At 42.4% G+C, this 19195-nt stretch overlaps 1 protein-coding gene across 1 annotated transcript in view; it reads right to left on the reverse strand.

Moving 5' to 3' along the window:
• The window catches only part of fam171a2a (family with sequence similarity 171 member A2a), a 62141-nt gene that overhangs the window by 25619 nt on the left and 17327 nt on the right, over window positions 1-19195 (reverse strand). Inside the window, exon 3 of the mRNA XM_014192623.3 lies at window positions 10545-10637. Within this exon, the coding sequence (XP_014048098.3) occupies window positions 10545-10637 (93 nt within the window). The remainder of the gene's footprint in view (window positions 1-10544; window positions 10638-19195) is intronic.

Here is a 19195-nt window from a genome sequence, read left to right on the forward strand (position 1 = left end):
ATATAATGTAATTACTCATTCACTCACAAAAAGTAAGGCCATGCATAGAAGATAGAAGACGCATTGCCTTCTGCATTAAAGGTGCAGGCATACAACTGAGTGCTTATGACCTTGAGGGGGTACCACCATTAGAGGTGACAAATGAATGGCGGTGCCCTGCATTGTGTGATCTCGTCTTATTGATGCCGCCCAAAGCCAGGGTTTGGCTGGGGGTGAAAGTTCAGCCTAAGTGTGCCATCTGTCAACTAGACTGGAAAACACACAGGAGTGAGGACTGGGGAGTGCCTCTTTGTGTGCTGCGCTGTAAAGCCAATGCTAACGCTAACCCCACTGAGTTTAGAGTTCAGTGGCTGGCTGAGGGGGCAGAGGTGCCTGTGGTCTGGGATTGTTTGACAGCTTTCCAATGTCTGTCTGGAGGGACTCTCTAGGTATTTTATCATGCTGGACACACCATGTCCAAACTCCCATGGCATGGGCGGATTGGCGGTCTGGCAATTCTGACAATTATCAGAAGGGCCAGACCATCTTCTATTAAACTGGGCTGGTTGAAATTGTCCCCCCTCCCAAAAAAACTAAATACAATAATAGTAATAATACATAAACAGTACCAGTCAAAAGTTTGGACACACCTACTCATTAATGGATTTTTCTTTATTTGTACTTTTTCTACATAGTGAACACATCAAAACTATGAAATAACACATATGGAATCATGTAGTAGCCAAAGGTGTTAAACAAATCAAAATATATGTTATATTTGAGATTCTTCAAAGTAGCCACCCATTCTCTCAAACGACTTCATGAGGTTCATCACCTGGAATGCATTTCGATTAACAGGTGTGCCTTCTTAAAAGTTAATTTGTGGAATTTCTTTCCTTGTTAATGCATTTGAGCCAATCAGTTGTGTTGTAACAAGGTAGGGGTGGTACACATAAGATAAGTTCATATCATGGCAAGAAGAGCTCAAATAAGCAAAGAGAAACGACAGTCCATCATTACTTTAAGACATGAAGGTCAGTCAAACCTTACAATTTCAAGAACTTTTAAAGTTTCTTCAGGTGCAGTCTCAAATACCAACAAGATCTATGATGAAACTGGCTCTCATGAGGACCACCACAGGAAAGGAAGACCCAGATGTACCTCTGCTGCAGAGGATAAGTCCATTAGAGTTACCAGCTTCAGAAACAAATAAATGCTTCACAGAGTTCAAGAGACACATCTCAACATCAACTGTTCAGAGGAGACTATGTGAATCAGGCCTTCATTGTCGAATTGCTGCAAAGAAACGACTACTTAAAAAGGACACCAATAAGAATAACAAACTTGCTTGTGCCAAGAAACATGAGCAATGGAGACATTAGTCCGGTGGAAATCTGTCCCTTGGTCTGATGAGTACAAATTTTACATTTTTGGTTTCATCCGCCTTGTCTTTGTGAGATACAGAGTAGGTGAACGGATGATCTCCGCATGTGTGGTTCCCACTGTGAAGCATGGAGGAGGACGTATGACGGTGTGGGGGTGCTTTGCCGGTGATTTATTTAGAATTCAATGTACACTTAACCAGCATGTCTACCACAGCATTCTGCAGCGATTTGCCATCCCATCTGGTTTGCCCTTAGTAGGACTGTCATTTGTTTTTCAACAGGACAATGACCTAACACACCTCCAGGCTGTGTAAGGGCTATTTAACCAAGAAGGAGAGTGATGGAGTGCAGCATCAGATGACCTGGCCTCCTCAATCACCCGACCTCAACCCATTTGAGATGGTTTGGGTTAAGTTGGACCCCAGAGTGAAGGAAAAGCAGCCAACAAGTGCTCAGCATATGTGGGAACTCCTTCAAGACTGTTGGAAAAGCAGTCATGAAGACAAAAGGTGGCTACTTTTAAGAATAAAATATATATTTGTTTAACACTTTTTTTTTGGTTAATACATGATTCCATATGTGTTATTTCATAGTTTTGATGTCTTCACTATTATTATACAATGTACAAAATAGTAAAAATAAAGAAAAACCCTTGAAAAAGTAGGTGTGTCCCAACTTTTGATTGGTACTGTGCGCACACACACACACACACACACACACACACACACAGTTGAAGTAGGAAGTTTACATTCACATTAGCCAAATACATTCCCTGTCTTAGGTCAGTTAGGATCATCACCTTATTTTAAGAACGTGAAATGTCAGAATAATAGCAGAGAGAATTATTTCTTTCAGCTGTTATTTCTTTCATCACATTCCCAGTGGGTCAGAAGTTTACATGCGTATTTGGTAACATTGCCTTTAAATTGTTTAACTTGGGTCAAACGTTTCAGGTAGCCTTTAAAAAGCTTCCCACGATAAGTTGGGTGAATTTTGGCCCATTCCTCTTGACAGAGCTGATGTAACTGAATCAGGTTTGTAGGCCTCCTTGCTCGCACACACTTTTTCAGTTCTGCCCACACATTTTCTATAGGATTGAGGTCAGGGCTTTGTGATGGCCACTCCAATACCTTGACTTTGTTGTCCTGAAGCCATTTAGCCACCACTTTGGAAGTATGCTTGGAGTCATTGTCCATTTGGAAGACCCATTTGCGACCAAGCTTTAACTTCCTGACTGATGTCTTGAGATGTTGCTTCAATATATCCACATAATTTTCCTACCTCATGATGCCATCTATTTTGTGAAGTGCACCAGTCCCTCTTGCAGCAAAGCACCACCACAACATGATGCTGTCACCCCCGTGCTTCAAGGTTGGGATGGTGTTCTTCGGCTTGCAAGCCTCCCCCTTTTTCCTCCAAACATAACGATGGTCATTATGGCCAAACAGTTATATTTTTGTTTCATCAGACCAGAGGACATCTCTCCAAAAAGTACAATCTTTGTCCCCATGTGCAGTTGCAATCCGTAGTCTGGCTTTATTATGGCGGTTTTGGAGCAGTGGCTTCTTCCTTGCTGAGCGCCTTTCAGATTATGTTGATATAGGACTCGTTTTTCTGTGGATTTAGATACTTTTGTACCCGTTTCCTCCAGCATCTTCACAAGGTCCTTTGCTGTTGTTCTGAGATTGATTTGCACTTTTCGCACCAAAGTACATTCATCTATAGGAGCCAGAACGCGTCTCCTTCCTGAGCGGTATTTCGGATGCGTGGTCCCATGGTGTTTATACTTGCGTACTATTGTTTGAACAGATTAACGTGGTACCTTCAGGCATTTGGAAATTGCTTCCAAGGATGAACCAGAATTGTGGAGGTCTACAATTTTTTCTGAGGCCTTGGCTGATTTATTTTGATTTTCCCATGATGTCAAGCAAAGAGGCACTGAGTTTGAAGGTAGGCTTGAAATATATCCACAGGTGCACCTCCAATTGACTCAAAGGATGTCAATTAGACTATCAGAAGCTTCTAATGCCGTGACATCATTTTCTGTAATTTTTCAAGCTGTTGACCACACCGCTGACCACACCGCTCGCGTCGAGTGCGTTGCAAAATAAATTTAGGAATCTATGTTATTCAATTATTGCACCCACACTACTCGCTCGCGTCAACGAGTATCTGCGTTGCCAAGGGCTAAAATAGATCCTATTTCTGACGCAGATCGCGCTGCAAGTCCTGCCTCTCCCATCTCCTCATTGGTTTATAGAAGCAGGTAGCCACGTCCCATCTCCTTATTGGTTATACCCATGTGGGTGATTGAATGATGAACTGTGTTGCCGGTCAGTGTAGTAATACAATGAATGTTTAGATGCCAATCACCATATAAGTTCAAAGATGAAGAAGCCTGGAAGGAGCAGAGATGACTAGAAACAATTCGGTTGACCATTTTATGTGTGGTTTAATTGTCGGAGTAGAGGACCTTGTGCATTTCAGGTAAAATAACAACCTAATGTTTATATCCAAGGACAAATTAACTAGCAACAGCAAGCTAGCTAAACAGGACAAATTAGCTTGCAAGTGCAAGCTACCTAGCTAAATTGCCATATATGTTTAATGCTTTTCGACCTGTCGCTAAATTAATAGAATTGGTTCAGAGTTTGTTTTGATATTTTAACCTGCGTGTCGTGATCGGGTTTGGTGTAGGGGGACAAAATACATTAATGCACGATGGCGCATGCGCCCCGTAATTTTTTTAAATTATTTTATTTATTTAATTTTTATTTCACCTTTATTTAACCAGGTAGGCTAGTTGAGAACAAGTTCTCATTTGCAACTACGACCTGGCCAAGATAAAGCATAGCAATTTGACACATACAACAACACAGAGTTACACATGGAATAAACAAAACATGCAGTCAATAATACAGTAGAACAAAAGAAAACAAAAAGTCTATATACAGTGAGTGCAAATGAGGTAAGTTAAGGCAATAAATAGGCCATGGTGGCGAAGTAATTACAATATAGCAATTAAACACTGGAATGGTAGATGTGCAGAAGATGAATGTGCAAGTAGAGATACTGGGGTGCAAAGGAGCAAGATAAATAAATAAACACAGTATGGGGATGAGGTAGGTAGATAGATGGGCTATTTACAGATGGGCTATGTACAAGTGCAGTGATCTGTGAGCTGCTCTGACAGCTGGTGCTTAAAGCTAGTGAGGGAGATATGAGACTCCAGCTTCAGAGATTTTTGCAGTTCGTTCCAGTCATTGACAGCAGAGAACTGGAAGGAAAGACAACCAAAGGAGGAATTGGCTTTGGGGGTTGTATGTAAACTTCTGACCCACTGGAATTGTGATACAGTGAATTTTATATAAGTGTAATAATCTGTCTGTAAACAACTGTTGGAACATTTTACTTGTGTCATGCACAAAGTAGATGTCCTAACCGACTTGCCAAAACTATAGTTTAACAAGACATTTGTGAAGTGGTTGAAAAACGAGTTTTAATGACTCCAACATAAGTGTATGTAAATTTCCGACTTCAACTGTATATATTCACACTGAATTAAAATATAAACGCAACGTGTAAAGTGTTGGTCCCATGTTTCATGAGCTGAAATAAAAGATCCCAGAAATGTTCCATACTCACAAAAATGTATGCCCCTACCTCATCCAGACTCAAAGACAGGGCTTCATACTAAATGGGTGCTGCTGAATAATTGTGCTATTTAAGCCACAGCACTAATCAACATATAAAATGGCTTGATGCTGCGACATGGCTTGGCTTAGAGACAGCTGAATGAGATAGAACAAGTTGAGATTTTACTGAACGCTCTGTACCCTTTGTTCCCTCATTTCCATACCAACGGACAAGGCCCAGGTGTTCAGTAAGACATCACAGAGCATCGAGAAAAACAATGGACAGGGCAGAGCATATGGAGGGAGGCATGATGGGAAAGTGTGATCACCGAGCGTAGCCACCACAGAGCAGCATATGCCAGACGCGGAGGCCGCTGTAAATTTACATAATGTTATGTGTGTGTGTTGTAAAGGCATGACATTTGAGTTAGAAGTGCAGCTGGGATGCAGTGATTGATTGAATCACAGCATGATTCGTGTTCGCTAGGTTACAGTCACTTACTGCTGACACTGTATGTGTTCGCCCATTTTTTGAGACAACCAATTGACTTCCCTGGAGGTTTTTCTGTCAATGTGGACACATCAGGCTCAATGCCATAGCTGAGAAATAGCCTTGTTGATATCCCTGCTATGGTTTATATCATGAAGCACACAGATAAGACACACAACATTTTACATTTACATTTTAGTCATTTAGCAGACGCTCTTATCCAGAGAGACTTACAGTAGTGAATGCATGCATTTTTTCCCCGTACTGGTCCCCCGTGGGAATCGAACCCACAACCCTGGCGTTGCAAACACCATGCTCTACCAACTGAGCCACACGGGACTACACAACCAGATGAGTAAAAGTTTAGACACACTTCTAGGGCCTATGACTGGCTAACAACCACTCACAGCATAGTACCTTCAGAGCCTGAATATGCCTCCACCGAAAGACTGTCGAGGGGACAACTTAGCCTTCCGTGTTGCTCCAATGAATTGTGTGTAACACGGCTTCATCACCAGTAATGCATTATTATGACGTCTGACCCAAGAGACTTAACACACGCTATGCAACACAAAATGTAGCAGAGTCAACTCAACCATGGCCTTTTACAGTAGCTCTGTTCTGAACCCACATGACAATGGTGGGGGTTCTGAGAGAAAGAGAAAGGTAGGCTTTATGGGCAAAGATAGTGTTAAGTGGGTAACGTATATTGAATCATCTTGAAAACAATGTAACAAAAGAGGTAAAAATATCAAGGTTGTACAATGATGCATTCATTGCAGGCTGTCCTTGAATGATTTACATTAGCTGCTACTACTAGAGCAGTGATGTTTCAACCATAATGACAATAACACAGAATGGACTAACACTCTAACAGGCTACAATGTTTACTAAATAACTAACATACCTTGTGATTACACAGCTTAATTACACCAATCACGTGCTGCATGCTTTCAAGTACAGTCACACCAACAATCTCATTCTACCAAACACAGCATTTTGGGTTTTGTCAAACACAGCTTGAAAAGCACCCCCCTCTCCTCTCCCCCCTCACTGGCACTCCTCCACCTCTTCAAAACACTTTAGTTTCCTGCCACCGGGTCGTCTCCATGGTGACTAGCCTCAGCACTGAGAGCTGCACTTTCAGATGGCCTCTCATCAGTTCCTATCCATCAGCACAGGGATCTACTGTCTTTCTTCTCCCTGTTACTAGAGCCCTCGTCATGACACACTACCGTGCTTAGTCCTCCTGAGAGACTCGTCTCTAGCGCTTAAAGAGACAGCAGAGAAAACGTACCAAACTGCTCCTCGCTTAACTGACTGAGCGAGACTACCCTGGAGGCATTGAGAGAGTGGGAGAGAGTGGGAGAGTGTGTGTAAGTGTATGTGTGTCAGCAAAACGACCACATCCTCCATTCATGTACCTCTATAAAAGTTACCAGATGCTCCAAAGTGTTAACAAGAGAGTTGTGTAACTGTATCTCATCCTGATTCAATTAAGTATTATTCAAACCTGACTAACTAACTAAGATGTCACGGGCGTCGTATGAATTGGACCAAAACGCAGCGGGAATGTGAATGCTCATTATCTTCTTTATTGAACAAAAAAATTAACACTGAACAAAAAGACCGACGAAAACAGTCATGTCAGGTGCAACAAACACTAAAACAGGAAACAACTACCCACAAATCCCATAGAAGAAAAAAAAAACACCCCTACTAAATAGGACCTTCAATTAGAGGCAACGAGGAACAGCTGCCTCCAATTGAAGGTCAAAACAATAAACTAGACATAGAAATAGAAATACTAGAAAATAGAACATAGAAATACAAAACATAGAACACAACCCAAAAACCCCGACAACACAAAACAAACACACCCCTGCCACGTCCTGACCAAACTACAATAACAAATAACCTCTTTTACTGGTCAGGACGTGACATAAGAACACAGGGGTATCTGGTCATTGGAGCTGGTTAGGTATTTTTTGCTTTTGCGAAAGCAGCAGCTACTATTCCTGGGGTCCACACAAAACATGAAACATAATACAGAACTTAATAGACAAGAACGGCTCAAGGACAGAACTACATAAATAAAAGAAATGGCACACACAGCCTACATATCAATACATACAGTACACACAAAATATCTTGGTAAAATGGGGGAGAGACATTGTGAGGTGTTGCTTTATCAGGCTGGCTGTTGATTTGCACAATATGAGATGGAAGGGAGTTTTTTCTGAATTTGGGGACATGGTGGCATGTCTGGTGGGGTAAGTTTGTACAACAGTTGTACATACAACTACCTCAGGTAGACCCAAATCAATTGAACAAGTAAAGGATGCCTCTCCTCGCCACATAAATCACCAACACACTACTAAAACTCTACAGGGGGGTGGAGTAATATGTAGTCAATTATGGCATGAAAGGCCCTTTTGACAAAGAGAATAGCAAAGGAAGAGAGAAAACTGTCTGGGGCATAATTAAAGTGGACAGACAGGGCTCTCATTGAGGCTGTTGCTACCAAAATCAATGTGCTGCAGTCACAATAAATGCCTCTCATCCTGTCACGCACGCGCACACATACGGTCACGTCAGTCCCGGATTCTGGGATTGTTAAGGAGATAAGGGAAAACCGCTGCATCAGGGGCCCTGGGCTTGACAGTTCAGAGAGGAGGGGGAAGAGAGAGAGATTTAGGAGGTATGGAGATTCAGTTGATATACAGTAAAGAGAATGTGTGTTGTGTGGGTCTGAGAGAGAAAGCGAGAGAGAGAGAGAAATAGAGAGCATGAACTACAGAGAAAGTGGGAGCATGTCACATGTACAGCTTTCTTAAGGGGCCTTGGTTGGAGCGGATTACATCATTCTGGCTCACTCATTGGACTGGACAGGTGACAGGAAGTTGAGGGCTGTGACACCACGTACAGCACCGTACTGGCAGCGTAAGCAGAGAAACTGACAGAGATGAAGTGAATGAGGAAGAAGGAGGGCGAGAAGACAGGGAGGTGTACACTGTGCCTATTGCTAACACCTCGTACTGTATGTTTAAGAGGAATACAGAGGGAAAGATGGAGCATTTTCTTAAATTATTGGGTATTGTTCCTACCCAGCATTCCCCGGAACACACACACCCCCAACTGCATGTCATGATTGTTTTCCTAGCCACTGTGCGTCTAACTTTGCATTGCTTGCTCTTTTGGGTTTGAGGCTGGGTATATGTAAAGCACTTTGTGACAACTGCTGATGTAAAAAGGGGTTTAAAAGATACATATGATTAAATTAGATGTTCACACCCAGAGGGTATCACTAAACAGAGACAGTATCTATCACGTTTATCGCATCCCATAATGTGGGCTATAACAACAACAATAGTACGTGCTGCTGCTACGAAAGCAATTGTTAAAATCATATGGAACAACGACTGGTGAATCTATAGGTCTTTCTTTAATTTATTTAATAGAGATGAACAAAGCATGGACTTTACACCCAGCCCATTCCTAAACAGGTGTAAATTCTGGAAGACATTTACAGCCTGTTTGGTTTGCCTAGATATGCCTTGAGGCAGATAGAGTGCTGTATCTAGGTCAATTTTGTTTGGATGCTTCATCTTCTGTATTGATGGTTTATTGGCACTATCAACAATGTGGAAAATTACGAGTGTATTTGATCAGATCTGTTCGATTACCGGTCGGGTAATAAACAACACACACGCACGCACACCATCTGCACACGCACGCCATCTGCACACGCACGCATGCCGACACACACACACACACACACACACACACACACACACACACACACACACACACACAATTAAGAGCTGTGATTAGCTGATTAGACAATAAAAGCCTGTTTCTCTTTTGCTGTAGTGTAGCGGCCGAGTGATGTATTAGTGATGTAACTGACTTTGAATACAGAGAGGGCCGCGTTGTCAGAGGACAGCATGCTCCATTTGCTCTGCCAATTACTCTTCAGCTCCACTATAAGGGTTGTGTTGCTGTTGCGTTTTACCTGCCACACCGAGCGTTGTTTTGAGAGAGGAGAAGAGCAGAGGGGGAGAGCATCTTCTTTCTATTCGATTATGCGTAAGTACAATAGCTTTGGTCCAGTTTTTCGCAGGTACTCATTAAATCTGCAATGTGTAACTTTTTGGGCGACCTGACCAAATTCTCAAGAGTTATAGATCTGTCATTCTCATTGAAAGCAAGTCTAAGAAGCATGACCCGCCAAACCGCACTTCTTAACACTCGCTTGCTCGCTTAACCCAGAAGCCAGTTGCACCAAGGTGTCAGCGGAAAGACCGTTCAAATGACAACCAAAGTCATCCTGCAGTCAATAGCGCGGTGAGCCAAGTAAAGCCCCCCCCCCCACCCAAACCCGGATGACGCTAGGCCAATTGTGCGACGCCATATGAGACCCCCAGTTACGGCCGGTTGTGACACAGCTTGGGATCGAACCCCAGGCTGTAGTGACACCGCAACACTGCGATGCAGTGCCTTAGACCACTGCGCCACTTGGGAGGCCAGGCCATAGAGAATTTAACCATGGCTACTGCCGTTGGACTTGACGCAACATGAGCGCAACACGGGCAGTGAAGCAGCGTTCATGGATTACAAAGGAAGCATTTCCTCAATGGTTGGCGGCTGACGGCAATGTCGGATGCCCGATGGCTATAGTAATACTATAGTAATACTATAGTAATACAGTATCTGTTCTGTCTGTGCTAGGGTGTACTGAACCCAATGCTATGCTTTATGTGTTAGATCAAGCAGTGCTACTACCCTAACAGTCCACTGTGAAAATATATTTGGGCCCTCAACCATGTGAAAATGTATAGTATTTCTATTTACAAAATGTGTGATTATTGATCTAAGGCCATATGGAGAAGTGTTAAAAAGCCACAAGCCAGCAATTTTGCATACATACATTTCACAAATGGGTGGGCCCGAGAAACAAACCTACAATCCCGGTGCTGCAAGTGCCATGCTCTACCAACTGAGCCATACAGAACCACATACAGGACCAGGCAGGTATAGTATGTAGAGACTCACCTGGGGATCCTAGCAGCACCTGGACTACATCATCATACAGGATCAGGGTGGCAGGCCGCTGGGGGAGCAGGTAGAGGCTTACTGAAGCATACACTTAGAGAGAGAGAGAGAGAGAGAGAGAGAGAGAGAGAGAGAGGGAGAGAGAGAGAGAGAGAGAGAGAGTTAGGTATGACAGATCAGTCATCAATCAGACAGACACCTGTCTCTGTTGACTGCTGCCGTTTTGTCCCCCCCCACCCCCAGTCATAACAAAACAATGTTTGTCAAACACAGAGAGACAGTCATGACCTATTTTGCTCCCTTCAAAGTGTTTCCAGCTGTGCAGCAAGACAAAAATACAGCCACCGTGGGGTTATATAAGGAAACCAGGCCACCTCATTCATCAGCGGTCCACAGAGGATACTATATACACGAGTGGTGAGGAAATCCTAGTGCATCCCACCTGAGAGTTCCCTCCCTGACAGGCAGACTGAAAGGAGTGTGTGTGTGTGTGTGTGTGTGTCTGCAACCCGAGTCCACTAGGGGAGGAGACACTGGCAATGAGCAATAACAGTTGTGACGAGGCATTGAAATCCAACCAGAGGGAAAGAGCTCAGGATAGATTCAAAACACTCTTGACATTGCAAAGCATCTCTATCCTTTCGACTTTGTGTTCAGAGGACGTGGAAGGATGTGTGCTGTCTTTACACTCGTGACAGGTGTATGCTTTGCTGGTCAAGAGAGTTACATGTATTGGATTCTATCTCGAAAGGGTGTAGACTAAACAACCAGCACTATTCGGTGAAACCTAGGACCTGTCTCTGTTTGTTGTCAGGTATTAGCATTAGGTATAAGTGAGGTATTACGGAGAGCATAGTTCCTGCCATTCAAACGTTTTCACTCAGGCCCCCCTTCCAGCATTGGGAAAATCCCACACCGGGTATATATTTCTATGGGTACAAGCACTGTTCATGACACAAACTGTTCACACCCCTCTTGTTGGTGGAGAAAACATTTTGCAGGTTTAAAGCTTATTTCCTGCCATTCTACACATTTTGCCATGGGATGGAGGCTTTATTGTTGATGCCATTTTAACACTAGAACTGCTAAAGCAGTCATTTGGACTGCTCATGAAAGAAAAATAAATATTATTCTTCCATTTGTTAAGTCATGTCCGCCTCTGTCCTTGCCTTTTCCTAACAAATCTACATAACACACTGTCGTTGTTAGAATCTTAATATCACAAACAGAACTGAAGTTATAATCAGTTTTAAGAGGGCATGTCATTTTTTCAAATGGTTTTCCACTATTGCCTCTCCTTCTCCTGACAGTAGTGCTTACTCCGCTCCTTCTCACGACACTTGAAAGTGCCGTGTCGAGTATAATTTGACACATATTACAACAGATGAAATAAATAAAGTAGTATAATGGGGGAGAATAGGTGAGTTGATTAGAGAGGGGAAGCGAATTATGCATAATCATGTAATCACTAAAGGTGAATGAAGAACAGCAGTCCAAACAGTCTATTCTGACCTACTTGGAGTACACAGTGAGCGTGTGCGTACATTTTCAAAATCTGAATGAAAACAACTTAAAAATGGTGGGGAAGAAATTTGGTTTGAAGTTTGGATAGAACAAGTCGGTGACAAAGCTACGGGACGATTATCAGCCCAAAATGTATGGGATACCTTTCTTTGGAGAAAGCATGTCACAGGATCGCTACAGAGAGATCATGCGCTACCTCCATTTTGATGACTAAGAAACTAGAACGCGACGCTTGGAAACAGATTGATTGAACACTTGAATGTTGGTGTTTTTAGTTGTTTTTACATATAGCCTACAGTAACAAAAACTAATGAAAATCCTATTTTTACTTGAAAAAAAATTTAAAAATAAGAAAATTCTAATCTTACCCAAGACCTTCATCAACACAACCAAATTATTATTTTTTGCGATAGCATATATGAAATGTATTAATTACACTGTTAGAACATTGCAGTCAGAATGACTGCTCATTAGCTTAAAGGCCTAGCGGTTCTAGTGTTAAAGCTAATTTGCTGCAATTCTATACACTTTGTCATGGGGTGCAGAGAACACTTTTCAGTTTTATGGCTCATTTTCTACAATTCTACACATTTTCGCATTTTCCCAAAATCAATGGGTTAAAAACCTTGCTAAAAAAATGTTAGCTGATCTGGACATTTCTGAGTTACAAATAGCTCTCTGCAATAACTGACATGACAAGAGGAAAACTGCTGATGCACTACCCAATTTCAAAATTGCACCCTGTGCATTATACTATCACAACTTTCAGTAAGTAAGTTGAAAGCAGGACTGAGTTTTTGGGGGCCATTCGCGCCCCACAGTTTGGGAACCACTGAAGTAGAGTAAGGTTATTGAATGGCATTGTTTACTTGGCTCAGCATCAGCAGAAATGACAACTGTGTGGCATTTGGGCATTGTTTTCTCCAGAATGTTCCCCCCCCCCCCATCTGTCTCTAGGGATCTGACTATACCCACTGACCAGTATAGCCTTGGGCTGTCTGGACCCTCTGAAGCTGTGGCAAGTGCTGGCTACTCTCCAGGACACATTAGCATGGTGGCTGGAGTAAGCTGTAGTGCCCAGTGCCTACCTAGCCTGGTTTAACCAGACTGAACCATGAATGCACATTTGAGAACAGTGATCAGTCTGGGTTAACCAGGTTAATGCCCATTGGGGCGGCAGGTAGCCTAGTGGTTAGAGCGTTGGACTTGTAACCGAAAGGTTGCAAGATTGAATACCCGAGCTGACAAGGTAAAAATCTGTTGTTCTGCCCCTGAACAAGGCAGGTAACCCACTGTTCCTAGGCCGTCATTGAAAATAAGAATTTGTTCTTAATTGACTTGCCTAGTTAAATAAAGGTAAAATTCATTAAAAAAAATATGTTATTAAGAAGAATCAGGGTGTTGCTGATACTGATGTACCCCCTGAGCTATAAGCCTGTGTGCATAAGGCAGCAGAGACATCAAGGACTCAAAACATAACATTTATCAAGCTTTTTGTGAATTCTTTCATTGCACAGATCCTCACAGTAAAAGTGCACACTGGTCTGCATAAGTCAATTGGTATACAGTTGTCATTTGCTTGATACAATCTGCAAGAGCTAAAAAGACAATAATTAAAATTAGCATCATATATTTTATTATACTGGATGCACAATATGTCTACAGCTTGGGAAGATATAGAGTGTGTATTGTATGTTAAATGCTGATCACTCCATAAAGGGAAAGCTTTGTGTGCAGATGTCTGTATTGAAGTCACTGTGGTTGACAAGGAGAGTCGATGCAGCATGCAGTGTTTACACCGTTCCCTGCAGCTTGAATTATTAGGCTGTGTGAGTATGCTCTGTGTGTGGGTGGATGCTTTCCAAGAGCTAAGAGCTACAGTTAGAGTGAGCCTGGCAGGTTACGCCAGCCCAGGTTCATAGACGCTGCTTTAACTGAGAGAACTGGGACATTCGCCCCTTTCTCTCAAGCACACACACAGACACGTACGCACGCACACAGATCGCAAACGCGCACACACAGGCAGATCCCACAGTGCTTAATATTCTCCACCATGGGAAGCAGAGAAAAGGGAAGGTGACTGCTTGTCAGACCAGAGCATATACAACACTGGGCCTGAGGCACAGATGGGGGGAGAGACAAGAGCCAGAGCTAGAGCCAGAAAAGACTGTGCAACAGAGGGAGAAAAAAAACGTGTGAATTTGACACTGGGGAGGAAAGACAGATGGAAAAAGTGAGAGAGAGAGAATCCACATTAGGGGAAAGAGAATCAACATAACAAGAAAGCAACGCTAAAATGCCCCCAAGACACCAGTTTTATCATCCATCCTTCCAGGTTGTGTTCAGTTCGGGTTCGGTCCCCTGACTTCAGCTGAGTCAATCAAGAGCTGTGAGCAAGAGGCACCTCGTCTCGCTGCACAAGGAAACATATGAGCGATGGCAGTGAGTCATCCATCCCTGGGACTTGCATGACAACCACAGATTATAGAAGGGCTGGAGGGGATAGCCTAGCCGGGCTGTAGGACACTGCAGTTTTTAAAGAACCATTTTGTCTCTCTTAGACCAATGATAATAAAATACGAGAGAAGAATAGAGGGGCGAACAAAGTCAGTGATAAACAGAACACTACTGATGGAGACTGTTGAAGAGACATCTCTCTAAGGTGGAAGGCGTTTTGGGTTTGAAAGCATAAGGGACAAAGGATGCAGGGCTGACCCACATCCTCTCTCAGATTGTTGAGTCATGGTTCTAGTACGTTAACAGTTACCCATAGTTATTGTTTAATATATGGTAGTTATTGTGATAGGGACACAATGGTGTATATCTCCAGCCTTGTCCCAGATCTGTTTGTGCTGTCTTGCCAAATCCTACCCTATGATAAACGACCATATGAGTTGACTATATAAACAGATCTGGGACCAGGCTAGCATCCCTCTTCAGATTTCTGCAATGTCATAATGGCTTAAGTGTCTATAAAGTTTGTGAAATGCAAACAGACTGAGCGGATTCTCATTATCACAATCATCAAAGACATGATTCTGTTCTGTTGTCAGCACTCTGCAGCCCTGTCCAATTTCCATATAATGCCTTGTTAAAATGGCTCAGGAATTTATATGGATATACTGTAATTAAATAGAATAGGATTATAGTATAGACCTATAGAGAATACATATATTATGAAATATATTCCAAGTGAAGTTAATTTAATCAATCCAGTTCACTTCAGAATGATTCTAGAATCCATGGAAACTTAATTGGGTTAATAGGCAGGGCCCAGGGGGATAACTTGGGGACAATGAAGTTTGGAATTATGGGTATACAGAAATAGACAATGTTAAGGTCTGCTGACAGTGTGTGTGCTCTATGGAGAGAACTTGTTGACAGAGACAACAATGGCTGGGGACAAATGCAGGCATGAAATGAAAGAGCAATTAAAAGGGTTTGTGAAAATGAGAAACACAAAAAGAAATACAAAAAGAGAAAACTAAAAAGACAAGAGGTTTACCACTTGGATGAACATTGTTTCTCATTAAATCATTATGACCATATGCCATTGAATGTAGGCTAAAGTATCAGAGAGCGCAGGTAAAAAAAAACATGCTGCAGTTGGTATAATGGAGGAAAGAGCTACAGTAACGCTCCATCCCCTCTGAAGCAGGCAGACTAAAGAGCCAAGTAGACTACTATCTATGGTGGTGAAATGGACAGAGCTCTCCAAGGTGCTGATTAATTCAAAGCATTTTAGATGTCACTGCAGAACACCCCACATACTCCAGTATACAGTGCCTTGCAAAAGTATTCATCCCCCTTGGCGTTTTTCCTACTTTGTTGCATTACAACCTGTAATTTAAATGGATTTTTATTTGGATTTTATGTAATGTACATACACAAATAGTCAAAATTGGTGAAGTGAAATGAAAAAAAATTACTTGTTTCAAAAAATTCTAAAAAATTAAAAACAGAAAAGTGGTGCGTACATATGTATTCACCCCCTTTGCTATGAAGCCCCTAAATAAGATCTGGTGCAACCAATTATCTTCAGAAGTCACATAATTAGTTAAATAAAGTCCACCTGTGTGCAATCTAAGTCTCACATGATCTCAGTATATATACACCTGTTCTGAAAGGCCCCAGAGTCTGCAACACCACTAAGCAAGGGGCACCACCAAGCAAGTGGCACCATGAATACCAATGAACTCTCCAAACAGGTCAGGGACAAAGTTGTGGAGAAGTACAGATCAGGGTTGGTAATAAAAAAAATATCCCAAACTTTGAACATCCCACGGAGAACCTTTAAATACGTTATTAAAAAAGTTGAAAGAATATAGCACCACAACAAACCTGCCAAGAGAGGGCCGCCCACCAAAACTCATGGACCAGGCAAGGAGGGCATTAATCAGAGAGGCAACAAAGGCACCAAAGATAACCCTGAAGGAGCTGCAAAGCTCCACAGCGGAGATTGGAGTATCTGTCCATAGGACCACTTTAAGCCGTACACTCCACAGAGCTGGGCTTTACGGAAGAGTAGCCAGAAAAAAGCCATTGCTTAAAGAAAAAAAATTAGCAAACACGTTTGGTATTCGCCAAAGGGCATGTGGGAGACTCCCCAAACATATAGAAGAAGGAATTCTGGTCAGATGAGACTAAAATTGAGCTTTTTGGCCATCAAGGAAAACGCTATGTCTGGCGCAAACCCAACACTTCTCATCACCCTGAGAATACCATCCCCACAGAGAACACCATCCCCACAGTGAAGCATGGTGGTGGCAGCATCATGCTGTGGGGATGTTTTTCCATCGGCAAGGACTGGGAAACTGGTCAGAATTGAAGGAATGACGGATGGCGCTAAATACAGGAAAATTATTGAGGGAAACCTGCTCCAGAGTGTTCAGGACCTCAGACTGGGGTGAAGGTTCACCTTCCAACAGGACAATGACCCTAAGCACAAAGCTAAGGCTTCGGGTCTTCCAGAGATTTGAGACTGGGATGGAGGTTCACCTTCCAGCAGGACAATGACCCTAAGCATACTGCTAAAGCAACACTTGAGTGGTTTAGGGGGAAACATTTAAATGTCTTGGAATGGCCTAGTCAAAGCCCAGACCTCAATCCAATTGAGAATCTGTGGTATGACTTAAAGATTTCTGTACACAGGCAGGAACCCATCCAACTTGAAGGAGCTGGAGCAGTTTTTCCTTGAAGAATGGGCAAAAATCCCACTGGCTATTTACGTCACTGCAAATCACCCGCTAAGAACATGTGCACACATACTCAGCTGTGGAGCTTACAAGACCCACATTTCATATAATTTTCAAGACATCAATGTAGCAGTAGAAGAAATATCACAATATTGGAATATGATTTAAAATAAAATAAATCAATGTAGGCTACAGCAGAACACATATATAAGAATACATAGGCCTCCTGCCTATGTGATAATATGAAGCGCATATTCAGATAAACTTCACAGTACAGAACAATTTGTAAAGGAAAAATGTATTCCTACCTTAGTTTTCAAAATCTCCCACAATGACTCTCCCCATGTCAAGTTCATTTAACTCCTGACAGTAAGTTTCTTTCTCAAAGCCATGCCGTTTAGACTCCTTGTAAGGCTGTTTGGAAGACTCTGGCTGTAGTGTCTGTTTTTAAATGTTGAATGTTAACTATAACCTGGGTACCCTCTTTAGCCTTGTCTACAATGCTTGCTGCCACCAAACGCACCTTGGTTCAGGTATGTTACTGTACATTCCACCTACTCTTTTGCTAATTTAATCCCTCTAGTCTTTTCTAGATCCAAGTTCCCTACCTTTTTGCATGTTGTACAGCCCAGCTTTGAATTTTGCATGAAACACCAGGAGTTATAAATTTGCTTGTTCTTGAACTGAGCTTCCGTCCAAACTGCACCTGCTCCAAGCACTTCGTCGGTGGATTCACTGTCCCCCAAACCCTCCCCAGCTCCCAGTCCCCCTCTCCCGCCGAGTATGACTCACCAGTAGGCCTACTAGCTAGCGGAAATGCCAGTGGTGGTGCTGACCTGGTGGGATTAGCAGCGCTGCTAGCTAAGGCATTGCGATCAGGAGCAATTTGCCCCTCATTCCTCTCCTCCGGCACTGACCGTTCTCCGGCTTGTTTCGGGTTCGATTCACTATCTTTCTCTTGATTTTTGGACTTCAAAATGTCAGAAAACTCGATTGTCTTTTAAAAAAAAAAAAATTATTTGGCTTTCCCACGTTTCAAATTCAGTAGGAAGATGACTAGCCTAGGCTAAGTGAGAAGATTACATAGGGACCTCTTCATTAGCTGATCACCACTACCAAGACCTGTGTCATGATCAGCTACTTACCCCACCGGCCTTCCCCATAACCTCTATGTAGAAATGAGAGACCAGGTCTGTAATCAGTGAAGGATTGCTGCGCTTTGACAAGATGGTTTTTCTGAGTGGGCGGTAGAAATATCGAGGAGGCAACTTGACTTAACTCTGATCACTTTTACTAGAATGTTTATAGTGCGAACTGTGAAACAATTAATAAATCATGCCGTGAGAGGTACCGGATCTGTGCAAATAGGTGCCAGAACAAACTAAGTCAAATCTATTCCAGCAGGATCCAGGTCAAATTAAGCACTGATTATAAGCTAAGTATAACTATAACAAATCTAATGTGTAAAATAAATTAAATCCAGCTCAGGGTTCCAGCTATACATTTGTTTTTTCTAATTTGCTAGCTAAGTGGCTAGAGGTCAAGATCAAGCATCTTGGTTACAGCAGAGACATTCAATCCCCTCCTGGATCAAGATCCCTGTTGCCTAAATTGCTTTGTGCGTCCCAAAAAATATATCATAAAAAAGAAATGTAAATAGCGGCCCTTGTGTGTACTTCTGGTAATATCGTTTACCCCTGTATGGTACAGAAACCTATAACGGTATGGATACCGCCCAACCCTACCACACATCATCTTTTTGATTGCCCAGCCATCCCATCTTCAGTTAGCTGTTTGTTGCACAACATCAAATTCTAAAACTGGCAAGTTTTTCTTCCTCTCATTTGTCCTTATATTGGCTGTTAGATGTAAAATCAGGATTACTTTTACTTTGCTGCTTTTGGGTAAAGTTTGTCGACTTGAATATGAAAT

The sequence above is a fragment of the Salmo salar genome, chromosome 03, assembly GCF_965601325.2.
Source record: "Salmo salar chromosome 03, fSalSal1, whole genome shotgun sequence".
Classification (NCBI taxonomy): Eukaryota; Metazoa; Chordata; class Actinopteri; order Salmoniformes; family Salmonidae; genus Salmo; species Salmo salar.